The sequence below is a fragment of the Pagrus pagrus genome, assembly GCF_965226575.1.
Source record: "Pagrus pagrus genome assembly, chromosome: 22".
NCBI classification, from domain to species: Eukaryota; Metazoa; Chordata; class Actinopteri; order Spariformes; family Sparidae; genus Pagrus; species Pagrus pagrus.
Window position 1 is genome coordinate 21,790,523 of NC_140204.1, and position 22,516 is coordinate 21,813,038.

The 22,516-nt window shown below is 41.9% G+C and overlaps 1 protein-coding gene across 1 annotated transcript in view; it reads left to right on the forward strand.

The window, feature by feature from the left end:
* Positions 1 to 22,516, forward strand: part of LOC311252105 (ankyrin-2-like) — an 89,093-nt gene that overhangs the window by 23,213 nt on the left and 43,364 nt on the right. Inside the window, exons 7-29 of the mRNA XM_084344944.1 lie at positions 1,103 to 1,126; positions 4,365 to 4,463; positions 5,653 to 5,751; positions 6,285 to 6,383; positions 7,081 to 7,278; positions 7,477 to 7,575; positions 8,219 to 8,317; positions 8,480 to 8,578; positions 8,678 to 8,875; positions 11,734 to 11,832; positions 12,284 to 12,382; positions 13,478 to 13,675; positions 14,108 to 14,206; positions 14,322 to 14,420; positions 14,726 to 14,824; positions 14,940 to 15,038; positions 15,433 to 15,505; positions 15,703 to 15,756; positions 18,174 to 18,315; positions 19,347 to 19,431; positions 19,932 to 20,035; positions 20,474 to 20,512; positions 22,144 to 22,368. Of these exons, the coding sequence (XP_084201070.1) occupies positions 1,103 to 1,126; positions 4,365 to 4,463; positions 5,653 to 5,751; positions 6,285 to 6,383; positions 7,081 to 7,278; positions 7,477 to 7,575; positions 8,219 to 8,317; positions 8,480 to 8,578; positions 8,678 to 8,875; positions 11,734 to 11,832; positions 12,284 to 12,382; positions 13,478 to 13,675; positions 14,108 to 14,206; positions 14,322 to 14,420; positions 14,726 to 14,824; positions 14,940 to 15,038; positions 15,433 to 15,505; positions 15,703 to 15,756; positions 18,174 to 18,315; positions 19,347 to 19,431; positions 19,932 to 20,035; positions 20,474 to 20,512; positions 22,144 to 22,368 (2,528 nt within the window). The remainder of the gene's footprint in view (positions 1 to 1,102; positions 1,127 to 4,364; positions 4,464 to 5,652; positions 5,752 to 6,284; positions 6,384 to 7,080; positions 7,279 to 7,476; positions 7,576 to 8,218; positions 8,318 to 8,479; positions 8,579 to 8,677; positions 8,876 to 11,733; positions 11,833 to 12,283; positions 12,383 to 13,477; positions 13,676 to 14,107; positions 14,207 to 14,321; positions 14,421 to 14,725; positions 14,825 to 14,939; positions 15,039 to 15,432; positions 15,506 to 15,702; positions 15,757 to 18,173; positions 18,316 to 19,346; positions 19,432 to 19,931; positions 20,036 to 20,473; positions 20,513 to 22,143; positions 22,369 to 22,516) is intronic.

The following is a 22,516-nucleotide window of genomic DNA, read 5'->3' on the forward strand; positions in this document are numbered from 1 at the left end:
CTGTTCCTCCGATAACGAATAGTGGCTTTAAGTGACGCGGCTAGAGTGAAGATGATTTACTGCACGACAGGTTTGTTTATCAATCTGCACCTGAATGTTAAATATTGCTTCTGCAGGAGCTACAGTATATTTCAACAAAGGCACCAATTATGTTGTTATGTAACAAAACACAGCTGCAGTAGCTCAGGGTATATTGCTTTAGTGTAATGCTATAAGTGCATTTAACTGTTGCAGTCCTGCGCTCCACTGTATGAGTCATATAAAAGGCCCAGAGGAGAATGGTTATAAACGGCACCATGTACAGTCACATCACACACATATTGCTGTCACACACAGGGCACAGTTCTAATGTAATACCTCGGGAAAGCAGCAGTGACAGCTGCCTGAAATGGTCTGCTTACATCTCTGTTCTCTGAACAAAGATTGTTATGAACGGTGTAGCTGTCATGGAGCGCAGCGAGCCTACATTGTTAAAAAGAAGTCCAACACAGTCAGAGAAGTTGTAGACAGACCCAGGTCAGCCAAACTTTTTTTGGAAGAGAAAATCAATTACAATTAAATCATTACCTTTCAACTAGGGCTGTCACAACATCACAGTTTCTCTAGAATTCACAATAATGAGATCAGTGCGATATCTACCTGCACTAAGGGGAAAGTGCAAGACACTTCTCACCTGTAATCTCCTCTGGCATAGCTTTGCATGGCAGTAGCAGCCACACTGATAACACAATATCAGTATTTCATTTAGTATGACTGAAGGAAGTTAGTGAAAAGGACGACAACGTTTACAGCAGCTTTAAAGTTTTAGAGCCAACAATTAAACCCACAAACAAAAGACTGATTGATCGATAATGCATCATTAGTTCCTTCTCCAGAAGATCTTAGGCTCTGATGTCCGTCTACTTACCTGTGTGTGAACCTGACATCATGCACTGACAGAGCACATTATAGGGAAGTTGCCCACTCCAGCCACGTCACTTGCCAGTTTTGTAACTGACTGCACAGCTGCCCCGGAGCTGCTGTGCATCCGCCTACAGTGCACTGATGTGTTGAACAAGCCTAACTGAACTGATCTTTCCCTCCCTCATTCCTCCTGCTTCAGATGATGGTCAATAGGACTACTGAGGTATACACATGCTCCTTTAACTCTCCACAGATTCACTGTACAGTCCCATCCCTTTGTTACTTATCTTTTCTTTCCTACCACCATTTATGTTTCCACTTCCACAGCACTGCATGGTGTAAAGAGATCCTAAAGAACCCTTTTGGTTCATTTTCACACCGTTTTCTTTGACTTTGTTATATGGAGAGGTCGACATGCACGGCTGACACGAATGGCCAAGCTGCTGCCGTGTGTCCTGCGCTCAGGGACTGCACACAGTCTGCTTCTGTTTAGTTTCTGCCTTAACATTTAGTTTATTCATTCTGTCTGTATGCATTTCATTCTTTTTTTTAAGTTTATATTCATTTTGTCCCTGGCTCAGACAGCCTCCTTTGTTTTTGTCAGAAAGAAACTAACCAACATCCTCACTGAGATGTGTGGTTTAGTGATTTATGTTAAATGATTACATTTTCCTCCTGCAAGGTTTTGATTGGATGAATACTGTGCTGATGCATTTTAGGAACAGCTGTGAATGTATATTGTCCACTAGTCTGTCTTGTAATTGTCTGTATGTGTTGTTGTGCATGATTTCTAGAGATGCACTATGAACTACTTAGTTTAAAACAGTATTGGATAAATAATATACTGCATACAATACATAACTCCTTATGTATGGAAGGCTGGTGCTGCCAAATTTAAAATGATTTAATTTACTCAAATTGAAATGTAGCTTTCCATCTGTGTGCCGGTGATGTATGGTGAAATGATAAAAATGATAAAAATTAGACTTTTGTTTTAATGTTTGAAAATACATAAACACAGCCAGAACTAAATTGTTTAAATTTAGATTAAATAAATTGTGAGCAATTCTGAAACATGTTAAAATGAATAGTCCATTTGATGCTAACTGTATCTGACAGTGTTTTTAAATGGACATTTTTTGCCAATACAATTTTCATTTTCACGCATTTTTAAAAGTGAAAACACTTTTTTTTGTCTCGACGCCTCATTTGCACTTTTGTCAGATCTAGTGCTGTTTGTTCAAACCACAGAATCTTCTGCATGTTTTGTATGCCCGTCTCTATGGACACTAATTTTCTTTCCTTAAGATGGCGACAGAATTATCCAATCATCTTGAAACCTTAAGCGCCCCACCCAGCCCTTTACCCAAACACTGACACTCTTAGGTTTTGTCGTCAAAGTTTGTTTGCTATGATTCAAATGAGACTTTCTGTCAGAATTCTCGGCATACAGGTGGGATCCAGATAGCCGCCGCTCATGAAATTCAGATCACATTCTCAAATTAGGCAGTGCTGAATAAACGACTCAAGGTGCTGTGATACAAGAAAGTTTGAGACCAGCTTGAAATCAGACAAGTCAAAACCAAGAACCAGAACCAAGCACTGCCCAGCTCGCAGTGTGTCACCCACAAGCTAAGGCGTTTAATGGCCTTGGTGGTTGTAGGGTTTCTGCCTTTTTCAGGAAGAAGGGAATACCACCGCCCAGATTTCTCAGGCTGTTTAGCACATTTTTTTTGAAATATTTGCATCTTTCTAGAGCATAGACAGTCCAGTTTTATGAAAAGACTATATTTACAGCAGTGAAATACTGAAATCGATGATTTTACTGTAATATTGGCAGTCCTGGTCTTCCATACTTACCAGCTACCTGAACAAATATTTCAAATGCATGCTCGTCTACACAAGACCTTCAAATCACTGGTATATAACTTTGACTCTTTTACTACTGCAAACAATGCACATCAGTAACAGCATGGGAAGCTTAGAAAAAAAGCCTCACATACATGACCTGCTTGGCCAAAGACCTGGCACTGATTAGCATGTTGCATCCACGCTACCTTCATTTGCACCATTCTAAGCTTTTGACTGTGTAAAGTTTTTAGACCATCACGTTAGTCACTGTATTCTTCACACTTTGTAAACAACTTTTCCACATTAAATCGGACCACACTTACAGAATGGCAAGGTAAGGCAAGAATTTCACAACTCCTCAAACCTGCTCTGCAATCTCTAACTTTTCTCATATATCTCTCATTGCTAACTCTAATTCTTCTACGATGTACAGTTTACATAGTGCACTTTGGTGTTGATCAGAAATCTACCCCACGTTATGATTTTATTATGATTTGGTGTTGTTTGGGTACTTAAAGGATAAGTACCGTTTTTTACAACCTGGACCTTATTTCTGGCAAAAGATATGGTCATTTACTCACCCAGATAACTTTGGTGTCATTCGGCGTCGTTCGGACGAAATTAGATCCAGTGTAGCGGCGATATATCCATATAATGGGAGAGACGGGGCAGCGACACACAGCCTCTATATAACGCATTATCTGCCACGAAACTAGTTAATTTCATCAATATTTTGTTATGAAATGCTAGCGCTATTAGCCTCTGAGTCCGGGCTCGTCCGTTATCAACATCCGGGGTCAAACTAGCAGCAGCAGCTACAGGTAAACAAGGCGCGCTGTCGCGGGTGCGCGCGCAGCTCAGAGACGACATCTTCCAGGTCAGAGGTAGTAGATCAGCCTACAGACCCCGGATGTTGACAATAGAAGAGCCCGGACTCAGAGGCTAATAGCGCTAGCATATCGTAACAAAATATTGATGAAATGAACTAGTTTCGTGGCAGATAATGTGTTATATAGAGGCTGTGTGTCGATGCCCCGTTACTCCCATTATATGGATATATCGGCGCTACACTGGATCTAATTTCGTCCGAACGACGCCGAATGACACCAAAGTTATCTGGGTGAGTAAATGACCATATCTTTTGCCAGAAATAAGGTCCAGGTTGTAAAAAACGGTACTTATCCTTTAATATTGTTTGTCCATCTTCATGTCAGTCTTGATGACGATCTGTGTGTACTGTACATCTGTCTGTTCTGCTTTTCTTTCTCACTTCAAATTGTTTTCTGAGGCAGAGGAAAGCTCTGCCTCTACATGTGTTCTGTGGTTGATAATCTGCATGGAGGTGTGTTTTGGGGTTGTGTGTGTGGGTGCTTCATATTCTGACTTGAATACTTTCAAATTTACATTTTTCTTTCTTTCCTGTGACTTTTCTGTTCACTTTTCTTTGCTTTGGTTCAATTTTTGTTCACCTGTGATGCTTGATGCGACTGCTGCATGCTGGGAAGACTAAAGATCAAGAGACATAAGTGAGTTCAGGGACATGAAGTGAATATGTCTGACCTCTCTGCCCTCCTTCCTGTGTGTCTGTCTCTTTCCTGTCTGTCTTCTAGAGTGGATTCACCCCCCTGCATATCGCTGCCCACTATGGCAACGTCAACGTGGCCACGCTCCTGCTGAACCGAGGGGCGGCAGTCGACTTCACGGCAAGGGTAGGATTCCTGCCTGATACGCACAGTGATTTGTTATTTGATCAGTACATTAAAAGACCCTCATTTACTGGTTTATTTTATGTCCTAGAACAAAATGTTTAAATCTGTTTCACAGACCTTATTTCAAAACCCATCGACTTTGAGAAGAGGGAACCGGTAGTACAAAAATGGTTACTTGTTCTGGGCTTTAAGACTCATTCCTGCGGCGTTCTATTTATGTACAGAGCTGCAGAGATGTCTACTGAACTTTGTTGGTCATAGTCCAATAGCCACTGTAGTTTCAGCTTGCTAGCCCAGGCATATGTGAGCTGATCAATCAGAGCAGACTGGGTGTTCAGTAGAGAGACAGGAGCTAAAACAGAGCGTTTCAAATGTACCTCCAGCCGTCTCAGAGGATGTGTTCAGTCCCAGCCTGGCGTCCAGCTGCGATCACTCTCAGGCTGCCAAATCGTGTTGCGCTGAGCCGACCCTCCCTGTGAACTGAGGTCTCAGGCCACTGGCTCCACGGCTAACTGAGCCATGAGCTAGTCATGTAGCCAGCTAAAGCCAAGGATGGCGAGCAAGTTGTCGGTTTCTCTGGTGATGTGCTGCCCCCTGTGATTCTGAAGATACCATCAATGTCTGGCCATATTTTACAAATTAGTCACAGTCACAGTGGGGGGGATTTTTTTCTTTTTTTAAATGTGTTGTTGTCTCTCAGCTGCCATAATGAAGGTATTACACAATTAGAAAATCTAGATCTCAGTCCCAGTATCCTCTCTGTCATCCCTCTTCAAGCGGGTCCTTGTCTTTTAACTGAGGTTTTGAAAAGGCCTTTTGCCTCCCCACCCGCTAACTCAGCAGTACACACTGCTAACTCTCATTCCTGGCCTGTCAGATGTGTATTTTGCCCCTTCAATCAGAATAATCCTGAAAACAAATTCAGCAGCTCTATTTTTATCCATGCGAGTGTGGATCAAAATAGCTCTTTTCTCACCTCTGCGGGAACAGAAGAGAAATATACAATCTGCACTGTGCATAATATGTGAAGTTATGTGAAGCGTTTCTTCCTGAGCCTCATGGGATTGGCTGTGTTGTTTTAAATCGTGTGTGGTTAAAATGTTTGAGAGCTGAAATGGATACTAAATAACAGGTTAATATGTTTATATGTTTTCTACATCACTAAAAGTAATTTCTCTCCCTGCTGTAGAATGGGATAACTCCTCTACATGTGGCGTCGAAGCGTGGCAACACCAACATGGTCGGTCTGTTGCTGGACCGAGGCTCTCAGATTGATGCTAAAACACGGGTGAGTATCATGAAAAGCAACTATGGTGATATCATTTTAGCTGTGACTGAACATCCTGATTAAATGGGAATTAATCTCAAAACAACAGCACAGTATGCATCGTCTCCTTCCTCCTCCTTCTCTCCACAGGGGTCAAATGTTTCCGCTATTAAATCCACAGGAGCATAAAATGACCAGCTCGTTATCATCATCTCCATTAGTGACAGCAGATGTGAATTTGAGCTTAATGCGGTTGTTGTCAGTTCAGCTGGACCTCAGTGGGTCAGCGGATTAAATTTAGTATCCAACTGGATGGACAACCTGACCTTTGTGGTGTGATGTTGGTGTGTGGCAGCTAACAGGACAGTCGTGTTATTAGCTATATTTCATTCTAACCAGCACAAACAACATCCAGCCCGTGTTAGTCACTGGCTCCCCCTGCATTTAGACAGAAACATGGCTGTATTTATATTATAGCAGCTGATGAGTTTTTTTTATGGACTTCTGCATGTAAACGATGAGCTAAGTGTTTGTGTGTGTTTGTTGTCCTGCAGGACGGTCTGACCCCGCTTCACTGTGCAGCTCGCAGTGGACATGACACATCTGTGGAGCTGCTGCTGGAGAGAGGAGCACCTCTACTGGCCAGGACCAAGGTGTGTCACATGACCTTTCACCTTTTACAGTTAAAGAGACTTTTTCAAACTGTGTCATGTTAGCTAGTTGACATTTTTAAAGTAGTGTGTGTACATATACAACAACAACCTCAGGGTTATAATTTCCTAACTGAGTGTTCTGTACGTATAATAGTCCAATACATATTTTATATAGACTGAATAAGAATATAGTTCTTTAGGCTTTAACCCTCTTTGTGGTGCAGGCAAGAACTTCTGAAACTTCTTAAAGGAACAGTCTAACTTTTGGGAAATACACTATATATGTGTGTTGAACAGTGTACTTACATTACATTACGATACATTACAATACAATATATTAACATGTCAAACAAAGTTCAAAACCTGAAAAATCTGTGATACTAAAAGTAACGGTGCATTGCTATACCTAAATGCCAGATGTTGGCAAATGTGACTAAACATAACATTTTAATACATCACCTCATCAGTGAATATCTCTGACCGAGCCATGTAGATAGATTTTCATCAGCACTTGTGGTTGTTTGACAAAGAACTCCCAGGATCCCACTCTACCTCACGACATCATCAAACTACTTCTTCCCCTGGCTGCAGAAAATGCATCCTGTTCTTTTAAAAAATGTATTGATATATTGATCAGTAGCATCCTAAAAAATCCTCTACTGTTTGTCTCCATCATTATCTGTCTTCTATATTTCAGAACGGGCTGTCTCCTCTTCACATGGCGGCACAAGGCGACCACGTCGATTGTGTCAAACACCTTCTGCAGCACAAGGCTCCTGTGGACGATGTCACGTTGGACTACCTGACGGCGTTACATGTGGCAGCGCACTGCGGTCACTACAGAGTCACCAAACTGCTGCTGGACAAGAGGGCCAACCCCAACGCCAGGGCGCTGGTACGACTCTGAGATAACGTGAAACTTTTTTAATCCTCTCGGGGAAATTCAATCAGTTCTAAGATACAATTCCAAAAGATAATTTAGTCAAGCGATTTATACAGACTCAGTGGGTTGAGATGAATAATGTGGATATTTAGTAAAGTTAAATATGGTTTGGTTTCACCCTTCACTGTGTGTGCCACGTTTAACCCACAGAATGGCTTCACTCCGCTGCACATAGCCTGTAAGAAGAACCGAGTGAAAGTAATGGAGCTGCTGGTCAAATATGGAGCCTCTATCCAGGCCATCACAGAGGTAAGTCCCACACCTGAGTGCAACCTAACTCAACAAAAACTGTTTCTGTTTCTTTGAATCTAGTGGGGGGACACGATGGGTCAAGGTCTGGCTGTGTTGGGCATGGGCTAGCTGCTTAGCATGCAACCTTTAGTAGACACCTCTGCATCACAATACATTGGCATCTTTGACATGAAGTTCACTGGTATCTGGACCTTTAAAGCTGTGATACAGATAAATATTTTATGTTTGCTAATTGTAAATTGTCTAGTCTGATCAGCATCAATTATATTTTCTTCTCGGCTCCTTTCATGATAATTAGATAGCTAAGAAGGTTACATTGGACACTAGAGCAGATACAGAAATTGCATGATAGAGGTACAAACATGGAAAGTAGTAGATGTAACAGACTGTTAAGTAAGACTGTTATAATGCAAAATTATATATAACAATTGAAGAAAGAAGAAACTACACAGTCTAAACGCAAAAGTCAGACCGTTCCTGTATTTTTGGCTGCAAAGACATTGCTAGCAGTTGCCAGATTACATCATCACATTTTGCATATTAATACCTCTGCTGAGTTCTCCTTGAGTCAAAAATTGATGTTTGTCATGACTGACATTTTATCCTATTTTTCCTCTTTTACTTTCCTTCCTCTGTCCAGTCTGGTTTGACTCCGATCCACGTTGCAGCCTTCATGGGTCACCTGAACATAGTCCTGCTGCTGCTGCAGAACGGGGCCTCGCCTGACGTCAGCAATATTGTAAGTAATGGGAAACGAGTGAATCAGAGACAGGGAAAGTGACTAAAAAGGATTTAGCAGTTTTAAAGTGAGTCATCAGAGAGGTTAAATCAGTGCATTTTTCAGTTGAAGTTGTGTTTGTTGACTGTTCTGATCCACCACTGCTGTATGTTGTGTCTACAGCGTGGAGAAACAGCCTTACATATGGCAGCCAGGGCAGGCCAGGTGGAGGTGGTCAGATGTCTGCTGAGGAATGGAGCACTGGTGGATGCCAGGGCACGGGTGAGACTGCTGTTATCTAAAGTGGCACCCCAGGAAGCGCTGTAGGTTTTTGTCACCATCCAATAAGGTATCATTCTTCTTCTACTGTGTCATCTTTAGGAGGACCAGACTCCCCTCCACATTGCGTCCCGTCTGGGAAAAACAGAGATTGTGCAGCTGCTGCTGCAACACATGGCCCATCCAGATGCTGCCACAACCAACGGCTACACCCCCCTCCACATCTCGGCCCGGGAGGGGCAGGTGGAGACTGCCTCTGTCCTGCTAGAGGCTGGAGCTTCACACTCACTGGCCACCAAGGTGGGTCGAGGAAACATGTTCTGTCCTTTAATTTGAGTGCTTTCACAACAACTTACTCAAAGAAGCATTCAGGGAGCATTAATGATCTCATTTAATGAGGATCAGATGTAGCCACGAGAAGCCAAGATGTGGTTAGCCTAGCTTAGCATAAAGAATGGAAGCACACAGCTAGCCTCTGTCCAAAAATCCAAATACATCCACCAACATGTCTAAAGCTCACTGATTAATGTTGGATATCATTTGGTTTATCTGGACACAAACAACCATTTGTGGTTTTAGGGGAAGTTGCATGCTGCTACTGTTTCTGACAAACTGTTTCTTCACCTTAGCCGGAGCAGTGGTAGGTGTTTCTTCCGGTCTCCTGTCTTTAAGCTAGGCTAACCAAGCCCTGACTCCAACTTTTTTAGCTATGCTGTTTTTTCTTCAAGCACAGGGACAAACTACGGACTAAAACAGAGGACTTTTAAGAATAAATGAGGAAGTAGCTGAGTATGACCACCTCTCCCCAATGCAGTTAGCATGTTAGCCTGCTGCACACTTTCCACAATGTCTCGATTTTGATTGAAAATTTACTGAAATGATTTATATCAGAAAGAAGAAAGAAAGAGAAAAAACACTTAACTGCTAGCTTACTGTTAGCCTGCAGCTGCAGTTCCAGACACATATCCTATTTGCACAGAACAAAGAACAACTGTATGCTAGGAAGGTAACTCTGGCAGCATCTGAGGTGTTTCAGAGATCCTTTATTGATTTGTTTGGGGAGAGGGTTTACTCTGGACAGATAAGAGAAACCAAACTTTGTAACAAACTGAATTTCTATCTGCTGTTGTTTATTGTTGAATCACTGAAGGCTGGTATTTTTTGTTGAAGTCTGGACTCTTTATTTTTGGTGAATATTACTGAACTTGTCTAACACAAACCTGCAAGAGGACACCAGGATAAAGTCAAGCGGCTGTTGTAAATTCCAGATGTGAGACCAACAATAGCATTACCGTCAGTAATAAAAACAAAATGGAATTGTGGGTTTGGAGAACCGTGACCTCATCTTACCAAGCATAGGGAACTACGAGCCATCTGACGTCTACATCTGCTGAAAATGTGCAATTCGGGGTTGAATTTGTAAGTGCTGCTTGGAAAAATGATGAGCTGTGTGTATTTATAAAAACAAATCTGTTGAAACACAAATGCACTGCGGGATCTTAACAGATTAACTGAATGTAACGAATGTGCAACAACAACAACAACTTATTGTCACGCACAGATGAAAGAATAGAGTGCAAGTACACAGCAAGCAGTGGTCCCATGGTGGCCTCTCCTGAAGCCTCAGTGTTACTGCATGTGCAGGTCTCTGTCTGTTTGACCCACTTGTGATGAATGATTGATGACACTGTGAAGCTGCTGCCTTCCTCTGAATCATGCGTGTAGCCTGAACGCAGTCAAGTGATTTATCATGGTCACTGTGTTTACCAGAGGAGGCTGCACAGTCCGGATCATTACTGTACATCCATTGTAGGACAGATAAGTCCTTCACCTGGTTGATACACAGTGTGTTCGTCAGGGTTCAGTGTTTCTCCTCTCGTCGCTTTCTCTCTGGGCTCTCTCTCAAGAGGAAGGGTGTGGCCGTCGCTATGGCAACCAGATTACGGAAAGTTGTTGTCATGCAAGTGTAAGACTCTCCATCCCTCCAAGCATCTTCATAATGGTCCTTATCCTTGATTTGCATAGAACAATGTGTGTTTTCCAGGCTTCAGTCTCCTCCACCCCTCTCCTCTCCATCCTTTCCGTTCGTTTTCCTTCGATCACCTCTTACATCACATATAATTCGGGGGTTTGACAAACAAAGGATCGCTCCCTCCGTGGGCAGGGCTCGGTCATAAACACACTGATCATGTGGTTTCTGTAAGCTCCAGTCTAGTTCTGTATTTCAAAATAGCTAAAGTGCCCCCTCTGCTGGTTGTATTGTGGAAGTTAAAAGACTGTTTTGGTTTAGGGTTACACAGAATTGCATCAGCATCAGCAGACTTCTTTATTGTTTTGTATTGTTTAGTGTTTAGTTGTCAGTAACAAGGTGGTGGTGAAGAAAGCTTATCAGAAGCCATCGTAGCACATTTTTATGATGTATGTATACAATGATGATGTCAGAAATAGATGTCAATAGTAGAATGTGTCTGTGAAGGAGACATATTTCTACTTCCTAAGGTGTTGGTCTGAAAACTTGTAATACAATAAACATTTATAAATTGTTTATTTGTGAGGGGAAATAATTGATCTGCATTCATTTAGTTATTGAAACGATACAAATATTTCTGTATGTAAGGAGAGATCAGAGGAACCAATAACACAAAACAATGGCCATTGCCAATGATGTTTGACTTTGATGCAAGTTGACCAAAGTTGATTATATGTAAGGTTTCTGTATTAGAATGTCTAAAAACGACATCAACAACTCAGCACTCAGCAGAGACTCTGGTTCTCTCTCTTCTTTCCCCCTCTCCTCTCTGTAACGTTACGTTCACAAAGTAAAGTACATTTGCCCTCCAGCTCCAGTCAGCAGTCAACATTACAGAACATAAACACCCGACAATGGAGGTCACCTCCACTGATCACTGCTGCAGTCAGGTTGATAAACAGGAGTGAAGATAATTTAATCCAAAAGGTTAAAAAGTAATCTCTGAGCTCTCCTTCTGTTGGTAAACAGCTCCAGATCACAACAGAATCTGATGTGACTCCGGGTGTTTATTCCTCCAGAAGGTCTGGCTCTGCACTCTGGAGGCTCTGAGCAGCTGAGCAGACATATCCTGTATTCACTGTCTTCAAACACGTCTCTTAATCTCCTCTCTGTTTGCTTCGTTCCACAGAAAGGTTTTACTCCCCTGCATGTGGCCTCCAAGTACGGGAGCCTAGATGTAGCCAAACTTCTGCTGCAGCGTCGTGCTCCACCTGATTCAGCTGGGAAGGTATTTATCCAACATAAAAGCTATACGCTATAGTTGTTCCTGTAAATGTTTTGGTGAACCTTTTTCCTGCATGTTAAGATTTTAAATTGAAGTGGTTTGCTATTTTTCTGTATTGAGGTTAAGTTGACTGAAGGAGGACCGGTAAGACTAGTTTCATAAAATCAGCTGTGACTTCGTTTGGATTAACTTTGTTTTATTCCAGAAAGCATAAAACAGATAACAGAAGCATTTTCACATCAACATTCCTTTTTTTCCTTTGATTATGTTCGTCTTTGCATCATAATAAGGAGCCGCTCAGTGATCCTCTCAGCTGTTGCTGTCTAATATAACCTGCAGTCTCCTCCACTATAACCCTTATTGTTAACTGTGTGTGTGTGTGTGTAGTGTTAATGGCTTGGTGCTGCACTAACCGCTGTTTAATCCATGTGCGCTCACCATCCATCCCTTACAGAATGGCCTCACCCCGCTCCATGTCGCAGCACATTACGATAACCAGAAGGTGGCGCTCCTGCTTTTGGATAAAGGAGCGTCCCCCCACACCATGGCCAAGGTGAGAGTCCACGGCAAAGAGCTGGAGACACTGTGCTGGAAATACAGAGAGAGCTGAGGGGAAGGTTCAGTGACAATAAGATGGTACAAGGAGGAAAAGGAAGTTAAGCCAGAAGTAGAAATATTTGTTTTCTTTCCTATCCTTCATTTCCTATTTTCCTATGTAAGTCTAACATTAGCCTCAAAACTCATTAGCCCTGTATTTTCTCATAACTGAGTCTAATCTGACTACACAGCCTCAGAAACATGCAGCTCTACAAGCAGGACTTTCCAGTGCTGCAGCAGAGAGAATGACATTCACCTAGAAGCTTGACTGATGTTTCACGGGTCTCTCACCTCATGATGTGATGTTCAGGCTTGGTACGACTTGACAGTAGATTTTATTTCCATTATGCGATTCCTCCTGGACCAATAACAGTTAAACACATCTTTTTCACACTCAGTTGCCTTTTTTTGTTTAAATGTCTTTAGTATTTAATGATATAGGCATTTTATTCAAACATTACATTAGCTTGTATATTCTAACACATATATAGGTCTACAGAATATGGCAGAGGAAGGTGATTTAACATCTAAAATGAGGCAGTATTGTTTTGTTTTTTTGTCAAACTACTTTAAAAGAGGACTACTTTCAGCTTCGGATCATTGTGTGTGCCATTGAGTATTTGGGGCAGCAGGACAGTGTATGTAGGATTGTGTGTTCGTGGTAACAGAGGACCAGTGCAACAGTATGACTCTTTGATGTATTTTTTCAGAGAACAATAGAGGAAGATACATCAGGCTTTGATACACACGCTTTACTTTTTAATAGGATCAGTTCATTGTTGGTTTAACTCCACACATGGGAGTCGTTGACAGTGAAAATAACGAGCATTATTCTCTAATACTAGTCAAACTGATGTGTACTTCAGTAATGCGTGTGTGTGTGTGTGTTGACACTACATGCTACTACCATGCCAAAACACTGCACTCATATTGTGTTAAATACATTTGGTGCTAATAAGATTATACAACAACACTACTGGATAAACTACAAGTTCATACTAACATTCAGCGGTGACACCAGTTCATCTCCCTCTCTGTCTCCACGCATCAGAACGGCTACACTCCTCTACACATCGCCGCCAAGAAGAACCAGATGGAAATCGCCACAGTGCTGCTGCAGTACGGAGCCGAGACCAACATTCTGACCAAGCAGGGTGTCACTCCGCTCCATCTGGCCTCCCAGGAGGGCCACGCAGACATGGCCGCGCTGCTTATAAGCAAGGAAGCCCAGATCAATGTGCAGACTAAGGTACTGAACAAACCTGGGTTGGATTTGTGTGATACATCAATAAATCCTCAAAACTACAGCATCGCATTAGCATACCAAGGGTGGTCGGCGTATATGACACAGTATAAGACACTTAAAATCATTTCAGCTAGTGGTTGTGTGGTTTCACCTATTGTTTACTGTTATGACAGCTACAGTATTTATGAATTATATTGAACTGACATTACATATGGTACTTGCGACCATCAAAGTCCAATCAAGTGATGAAATCTTACCAAAAGTGCTGATTTTAGGACAAAATTGATCTTCTTTACAGAGTCAGATTAGCTGTGTTAGCCTACAGAACAGAATGTGGTGTGAATATGGCTGCTGTGTATCTAATAACTGTGTGTGTGTGTGTGTGTGTGTGTGTGTGTGTGTGTGTGTGTGTGTGTGTGTGTGTTCATCATGCAGAGTGGCCTGACTGCCCTCCATCTGGCAGCACAGGAGGATAAAGTGGCTGTTGCTGAGATATTAGCAAGAAATGGAGCCAACCTTGACCAACAGACCAAAGTATGAACAATCCCATTGACAGATTTTCTTTTACAATTATTCCACACAAATGTAAGTTGTTATTCAGTCTTATTCATGGTTGGAGGATTATAACAGACTTGTTGTTGTATTGCAGTTGGGATACACACCACTAATTGTAGCGTGTCACTATGGTAACGCCAAGATGGTCAACTTCCTCCTTCAGAATGGAGCCAGTGTCAATGCCAAGACCAAGGTACTGAAACTGAGTGGAAGTAAACGTTTGCAGGGCTCAGATAACCGTTCTCATCTGAGCTCTTCATGTCTTTTTACAGTCAGTATTTAATAATTATGTTAATATCATAATATTCAGCTTAAATAAGTATAATAAGTAAGTATATATACATATATATGCTATTTTTTTCTTAATTATAACTTTGTAATTATACATATGTATTTTTGATAATTATTCTAATAAGAAGTCTGTGCATACCATAGAGAAAATGTTCATTCATGTAATGATGGATTTAACCTTTTCACTTTAATGTTGTTTCCCTCCAGAATGGATACACTCCCCTTCACCAGGCAGCCCAGCAAGGAAACACACACATCATCAACGTACTGCTGCAGAATGGTGCCAAGCCCAATGCTATCACTGTGGTGTGTACAGAGACCACACACACACACACACACACACACACACACACACACACATACATATATATAAATACATATTTTCAGATATACATCTCATTCACTGTGCATTCTTGTCCAGAATGGGAACACTGCTCTGGGTATTGCTCGGAGGCTGGGCTACATCTCTGTGGTGGACACGCTGAGGGTCGTCACTGAGGAGATCATTACCACCACAACGGTACGTCACACACCTACAACATTTAACAAACTACATTTTTAAAATAATACACCTATGCTCAGTTAAATCCACTCTGTTTCTGTTGTTACAGCTTTCCATTTCCATTCAAATACTAAGAACTCATGTTAACGTACAATTACCTTTCAATTGCAAGTGTAAGATAGTGCACCCTATTTATGTTAATGACAGTAAATGTTAGATAGACATTTCAGTATAATGCAAACTGCCAACTATTTGAACGCAAACTGAACATTCCAACCTTCATGAAGGTAGTATGTGTTGCACTGCTGTTGTATTACACTACCTTGGTTTCAGCCAGGTCTACTGGACAGACAGGCAGCTGAGTGTGGTGTGAAGTGAGTTTAATGGGAACTTTTTCCTCCCATGCTGCCAGACTGTGACAGAAAAACACAAGCTGAACGTGCCAGAGACCATGACTGAAGTGCTGGATGTCTCTGATGAAGAGGGTGAGTAATGTTGTACACTTAAGCCTGTCAACCATCAACCAACAACACAGCCCTCGTATGGAAAGAGATATCTTAGTGGTATTTTAAGTCCAAATTGTGTTACATGCTGCTGTCGTCCTTTTAAGGACAGTTTGAGGTGTTTGTCTGGCATTAGTAGATTTGAGGAGGTAGTGAGTGACTGTGCTATCAACCCACAGCACTGAGATGCATTGATGATGATGTCATGTCAGACGACCTGATGGACGAGGAAGGTATTCAGCACGGTGCTTTGTGTGACGACTTGCTGTTCTGATTTTTCCAGGAGTGGGGTGGTGTGTGAAGCATGGTGAATGAGCCCAGAGCCACTGCTGTTTGGTTGAACGCTACAGTACTAACTGTAATATGATATTATGGATGGCTGTGGCTCAGGGCTAGAGCCAGTGTCTTGTTATCGGAAGGTTGCTGGTTCAGTTCCCCTGGTCTGCATGTCAAAGTGTCCTTGGGCATGATACTGGAATACGTTAAATTAAGGAAAAGTTTTGGGAAGTGCACTTTTCATTCATTTACTTTCTTTCTGAATTTGAATTGAAGATCAGCAACAGTCCCATGTTATAGTTCTAAGTTGCATAGGCAGCTGGTGTCAGGACATGTTTATTCTAGCTAGCATGCAGTAATGGGGGAAACAGCTTACCTGACTCCGTCCAAAACTCAAAAATATGCCTTCCAACACCTGTAAAGCTAACTAATGAACATGATGTAGCTTGTCACAGAGAATACAAAGTTAGAGGTTTTAAGGGGAGTAACAGGGACAGTTTCTGCTGAACTGAAAGTTGCTTTGTTAGCGGGTATTTTCTTGAAGTGTTGACTGAAGAGTAAATGTTTGCAAAAAGGTAGGAGAATTCAGAGCAAATACAACAAAAAATAATTTCTTACCTAACAATGATACATTGGGAAATGCTAACTCCCTTGGAAGCTGCTAAGCTAAACTTTACCTCAACTTCGGCTCTGTGGGTGTTAGCATTACAAAAATAATTTGAAGTGATAGCCCAGAGATGTTTTTGTGAAGGCTAATTGAGGGCAACTTGAGCATCGTAGTGTTTTAGAGGCGTAATCAGTGGATTTTGTGATGACACAGTGACCTACTTTGAGGACACAGTTAGGGAAACTGAGTCAGCTGTAATTTAATTTATCTCCGTACACTCTTCCTCCTCCAGGTAGCCTGTATGCTAATGGCACCAGACCATTTTTGTCTAACTGCAGTATGTTCTTCACTTGTTATGCTGGCCTACCACAATGCTATCTGCCAGACCTGGGCGAAAGGCAACGACAGCTGCTTAAATTTAAATTTTAACAAATCCTTCTAACTTTAAATCATCAAATGGAGACTTTATCATCTGAGTGTCTGTTGCAAGATGTCATTTCAGTTTGAAATTCTCCTCTTTTGACCCACATATGCCTGAGAGTGTAAGTGTTAATGTCCCACAAAAGCTCCACCAACCTTCTGACTATTACCGTTTTTCCACCAGCACCTTAGGCCGCTCCGAGTCAAACTCTGGCAGCGTTGATTTGTTTTTCCCATCACTGGTTTTACTGCGGCGAGTTGAGCCGAGCCACACTTGCGATGGACCTGCTCCTGGGTAGGGCCAAGCTGCGGCCGCCCCGCTTCCAGGCAGGCTGTGGTGACGTCTCGCAACTACAGCCAACCCATAATAAAACACATGTCTCTCACTCAAAGCGATACTCAACTCATGTCTGTGCAGAAAACCTGAGAGAAAGACGTTTTTAAAAGTCAGTGTGTTCAGCTCTCAGTACTTATGTAGCTTCTAACTGAATCTCTTTAGTTCATCTCGTCCTGTTTGTATTTTCAAACATCTGCTGTGTTTCGTCGTGTTCACTTTCAGAGTTATGTTTAGTAACTGATGCCACTTCATAATAAAAGCTTTTAAATGACTAAATAACGGGGGGCTTTTATTGTGAAGATGTTATAGTAAATTAAATGTGTTTGTAACTGAATTAGCAGAGCCACTTTGTTAGCAGTGATTCTTCAGTAGTTGTGCAGGGATCGACACAAGCGCATCAAGCTCGTAGACCAGTTGTGGTGTAAATGTAAATTCCAAGTCAAACGGAGCAGAGCCAGGCTGGCAGATGTAATGGAAAAACGGCACATGCTGATACAGAACATTTTGGCCCAGGTTAACCTGCACACCTGCTGTACAGTAGTGGAACAGCAGTAGAGCTCTGCTATGATACAGATGACACATGATACTGAGAATGCTACTAAAACATGCTTCTGTGTGGTGTCAGACAACGAATGAACCAAAAGAAAGAAAACTGCTTGCCTGGACGTACTATAGATCATAGTGATCCTCTGGCATTATCTTAACAGTGAGAAGCTAAATGCTATGTATGCTTATGTATCATAAGATAACCTAATACAGGTGTTGAATGAATGTTTCATTTTTCAGAAGTCTAAATCTTTAAGTAACAAATTAAACACATTTTTTCCTCTAACTCTATTTTCTTTGATACTAATTACTAATTATTTGATACTTTTCGCTTCTCTATGCGATATGTTTAGCCCCGGAGCTTCATTTAGATCATTCGCTGTGAAGGTTCATTTCCATCAATAGTGATCTGACCGTTTCCAGAATTTTCATTCCTAAGTTCACCCACTGTCTGCTCTCCCAAGGCGATGACACGATGACGGGTGACGGAGGGGAGTATCTGCGGGCCGAGGACCTCAGGGAGCTGGGAGACGACTCCCTGCCAGGACAGTACCTGGATGGGATGAACTACCTGCGCTTCAGCCTGGAGGGGGGGCGCGTTGACAGGTACGTCACACTCTGTCACATGTAACTAACAAGCAAGCAGAACAACAATTGTGTGATTTTGGTAAACTAATGAACTAAACCTCTCCCTGAAAGTGAAATTTTTGTTCTATAGTAAGACAGAAACAAGTTATGGCTGTGTTGTTCTAACTTTATCATGAATCATGTGTGTCTGTATGTGTTTGTACCTTTCCTGCCGAGGACAACAAACTCACCAACTAACCACCTGTGTTTGTATATGTACGTGTGTGTCTTGCAACCTCTCCTGCTCATACTTCATCGTTGGTCTTCCTTGTCATGCCTCCACATAGTCGAATGCAAAGGTATGTGCTGACGCTAGCCAAGTATCTGTCCTTTTAAATCTTCAGCACTGCTGAAATAACCTGTCTAACAGTCTACATGGGACTGGTCATTGAACTCTTTTAGACACAGGTCACAGTGTTGTCTACATTATTAAACTAGATATTAAAGTATGATTTAAATCATGGTTTGAGTTTTTTGGCAACACTAAACATCTGCTCGAGGGATGGCATTGTTGGTTTGGTACTCTGTCCACCCCTTTGGCCCAGATGTGACACTATATACAGACATTCAGTATCTACAGAGAATGAATCCTGATGACCCTGGTGACCACTTTTTCATATACGTTGCTCCATCATCAGGTCAAAACTTTAATTCGTCTAATACTAAAGCGCAGTCTGTCTTAAACTGATGGCATTCCTCTTATTGTCACTCCACTGTGTCTACTGCTATTTAACACATGTTAAATGTCATGATTTATCCCACCTGGATAATCTGGAATCTGCCTTGGTGACAGAAAAACTCTTATAGCCAAGTACATTGTTACAGCAGTACACGGCTGCTTGTGAGGCCAAGACTCTTAATCTTGTATGTTAACTTTTGTTCTATTACATAAAATCTATGAAGTAAGATATGTGTGAGATAATGCTAGCCTCAGTGCTGTTAATCTTTTATTTTGGCGGTGTCCCTGTGAGGTTTTGTGCAAAGAACAACTGTTTTCTTCTCTGTTCCAGTTCTGACAGGTCCTTCACACCAACCCACCACAGCTACTACTCCCCGAAACATGAAGGCATGATGGACGAGATGCTCAACTGTCAGGTACAGCGCATAGTCACAGCCTCCAGCTTTAATAGTCACTGTGGTGAATCTCTGATGTGAGTTCAGGGTGAAATTTTGCTTCTGTTTTTTTACTTCACTACATTTAAACATTTGTTCGACAGCTATAGTTACTGATTATTCTGAAGTTGAAGGTTTTAAACTCAAAACACAAGATACAAAGATCTGGGAGTGGGTGGAGCTCAATCCAGAGGTGGGCAGGACTAACCAGCAGTTTTTAATTTAAGCCTGAATTGATATGGGTTGGTCAGTAGTTAGATATTAGAAAATTATTTACAGGCCGGCCTGAGAATTGAGCTTCAGATGAATGTTTTTAGTCACAAGACTGAATTTCTTCATCAAGTGAACGGATGATACGTTACATCTTTGGTTTTTGCAGTAGTCTTTTCCCTGTTTTACCTGATATAATTTTTATCTACATTGTATTACATAGAGCGACCTGTCATCTCTTTTCTTTTCATTTCTTTCTTCTTTGATTCCAGGTTTCGTCACTTGCTAGAGAGAATGAGAGGGACTCGTACCGTCTGAGTTGGGGCACAGAGAACCTGGACAACGTGGCTTTATCCTCCAGCCCCATTCACTCTGGGTACGTGTTGTCAGACTGGAGAGAATCCTTATTATTAAGTACACAGAACAATAAAGATGTTACACTCTACACATGTTGAACACACACAGTATGTGGGCACAGGATGAAATGCACAAACACTTTGTATACATATACACACACATTCTGAAACATCTTCTAAATGAATGAATATTCATGAACAGTTAACCCAATCTTATCAAGGTCCTGATAGCTGAGCTGCTTTTCAAATACTTAATTACGTTCAATTATAGCATTTCTTAATTAGTTAATTTGCTTTCATTTATCCATTATGTCCCGAGAGCTCGCAACAAATTGCCTCTTCCCCTCAGTCTGACGCTGTCATGTCTGCTCTGTTCTCCTTCTCTTGGTTCCTCTTTTACTCGATTGTTTCTGCTTGACTTTTGATTCCTTTCTGTCTGATGTGGTATTTGTTTTTAGCCATTCCTCTCCGTGCCCTGATCATGGAGACCACAGCAGGTGACCTTCTGCACCTTGGTTAAATCACTGTCCTCCTCATCCTCATCATTCTCTTCCTCCCTTCACAGTGTGCTCTCCTGCTGGAGAGGTGTATGTGTCACTATCCTCAACAGACATTGCCTCTTATATTTTGTCTTACAATGTGTCAGATCATTTAAATCTGACTTCAATTGTCAGAGTATTACATCGAGAGTCCCAGAGTTTATGTCTCCACATGGGCAAGTTAAGGAACACAAACCTTAACCTGTGGATATCTGGGCCAAAAGAGGTGGTGAAAGTTGAGGATATGTTTGTTGATTTCATACAATGTCTTGTGAATTGTGCATTTCCACTAACATACCCGCCACAGCATAAAACAACTATTATATAAAATATGATCATATGGTAACAATTATTGGAAACCATATACAGGAAAATTAGGATCTCCTCAACCAGGAAGTTTTTGTGTCTTTGGGCTCTATCATATGCTCGGCGCAAGGCGACTTCATATGCAGTCAAACAGAGCTGTTGATGGGACAGATGATGTTGAAACGGCGGGGCAGAGGGTCCAGCAGCAGAGGACCACATCCCTGTCCCTCAGCGAAGACGAGTGCCACTGTTTAATATGTACCAGGCCCTGGCACATCTGGCTCTTGAATGGGAACACTGGGATTGGTTCAATTTATGTTCCGCCCAAAATACACCCATGACTAATTCAGAGTCTACACCATACGCCTCACTTAGCGGCCAGATTATCCGCCAGTTAACCTGCAAAAAGGACGTGGACGCCCTAAACGCACTTGAGACCCCATAGATGGTCTAAATAGGGCCCTTTGTCTTCTAACAGTTGATTGTTCATTTGTGTTGCTGAACTCAATAACACGTGTTTCTACGTCTCTGTGTGTTTTAAAAACTGTGTAGTGGCTTTACTGAAGCCAGGGCAAGATCACATTAGACCTGGGTATGGTGTCAAATTGTAAAGTCACCTCATCACACTTACACACACCCCCCCTCATTGAGATGTCAGATCCATGTGCATTCAGTATTTGCCACTTGACAGGATTCATGGAGAGAGAACTGTTCATCTTTTACCATTCAGTGCTGAGAAAATAGATGCCAAATCAACAAAATGGCCACTGTAGATCACTGTCTGCATGGCTGATAAAATATAATGAGTAACTGCAGTAGTAGTAAAGACTGACTTTTTAAATATATATATACGGTATATTACAAGTTAAGTCCAGTCTTACTTTGACCAGTAGCATATGGTGGCTAATGTTAGCTAATTTTCAGTTGCTTAACCTAGATAATGCTTTTAAGCTGACAGTAATGAGTTGTTCACTGAGTTTATTATTACTGGTCTGTATGCGTATACCCATAACTTTGCATTTTAGCCTTCATCATTATGTTACGACCACAACTGGTCACAGGTGGCAATGTTTAGCAAAGGTTTCATGTTACCGATACTTCTGATACTACTGATCATAGCCGCAGTGAAACTGTCCCCCCTGTCTTATAAATATACAAAAAAATAAATATGAATTTAGTCACAAACACTCTACCAGGTAGCTTTGGTGTCTATGTTCTCTTCACTAAATGGAATCAATAATGAAAGTGTTTAATTTGTGGCAATATCTCCTCTTCCACATCAGCTTTCTGGTCAGCTTCATGGTGGATGCCAGGGGAGGAGCCATGCGTGGTTGCCGGCACAACGGCCTGCGCATCATCATCCCACCCAGGAAGTGCAGCGCACCCACACGGGTGACGTGCCGGCTGGTGAAAAGACACCGTCTGGCCACCATGCCCCCAATGGTTGAGGGCGAGGGCCTGGCCAGCAGGATCATCGAGGTGGGGCCGTCTGGAGCCCAGTTCCTCGGGTAAGGCTTCAGGGATGGATGATAGAATGAATGAATGTCTTCAGTGTCGCAGACATTCAGGATTCATAGGAAAGGAAAATGGAGAGGTAGCTAAAAGTACAGACAGCACGTAAATGTATTGATACTACATGATAAAGTATTCATTGCT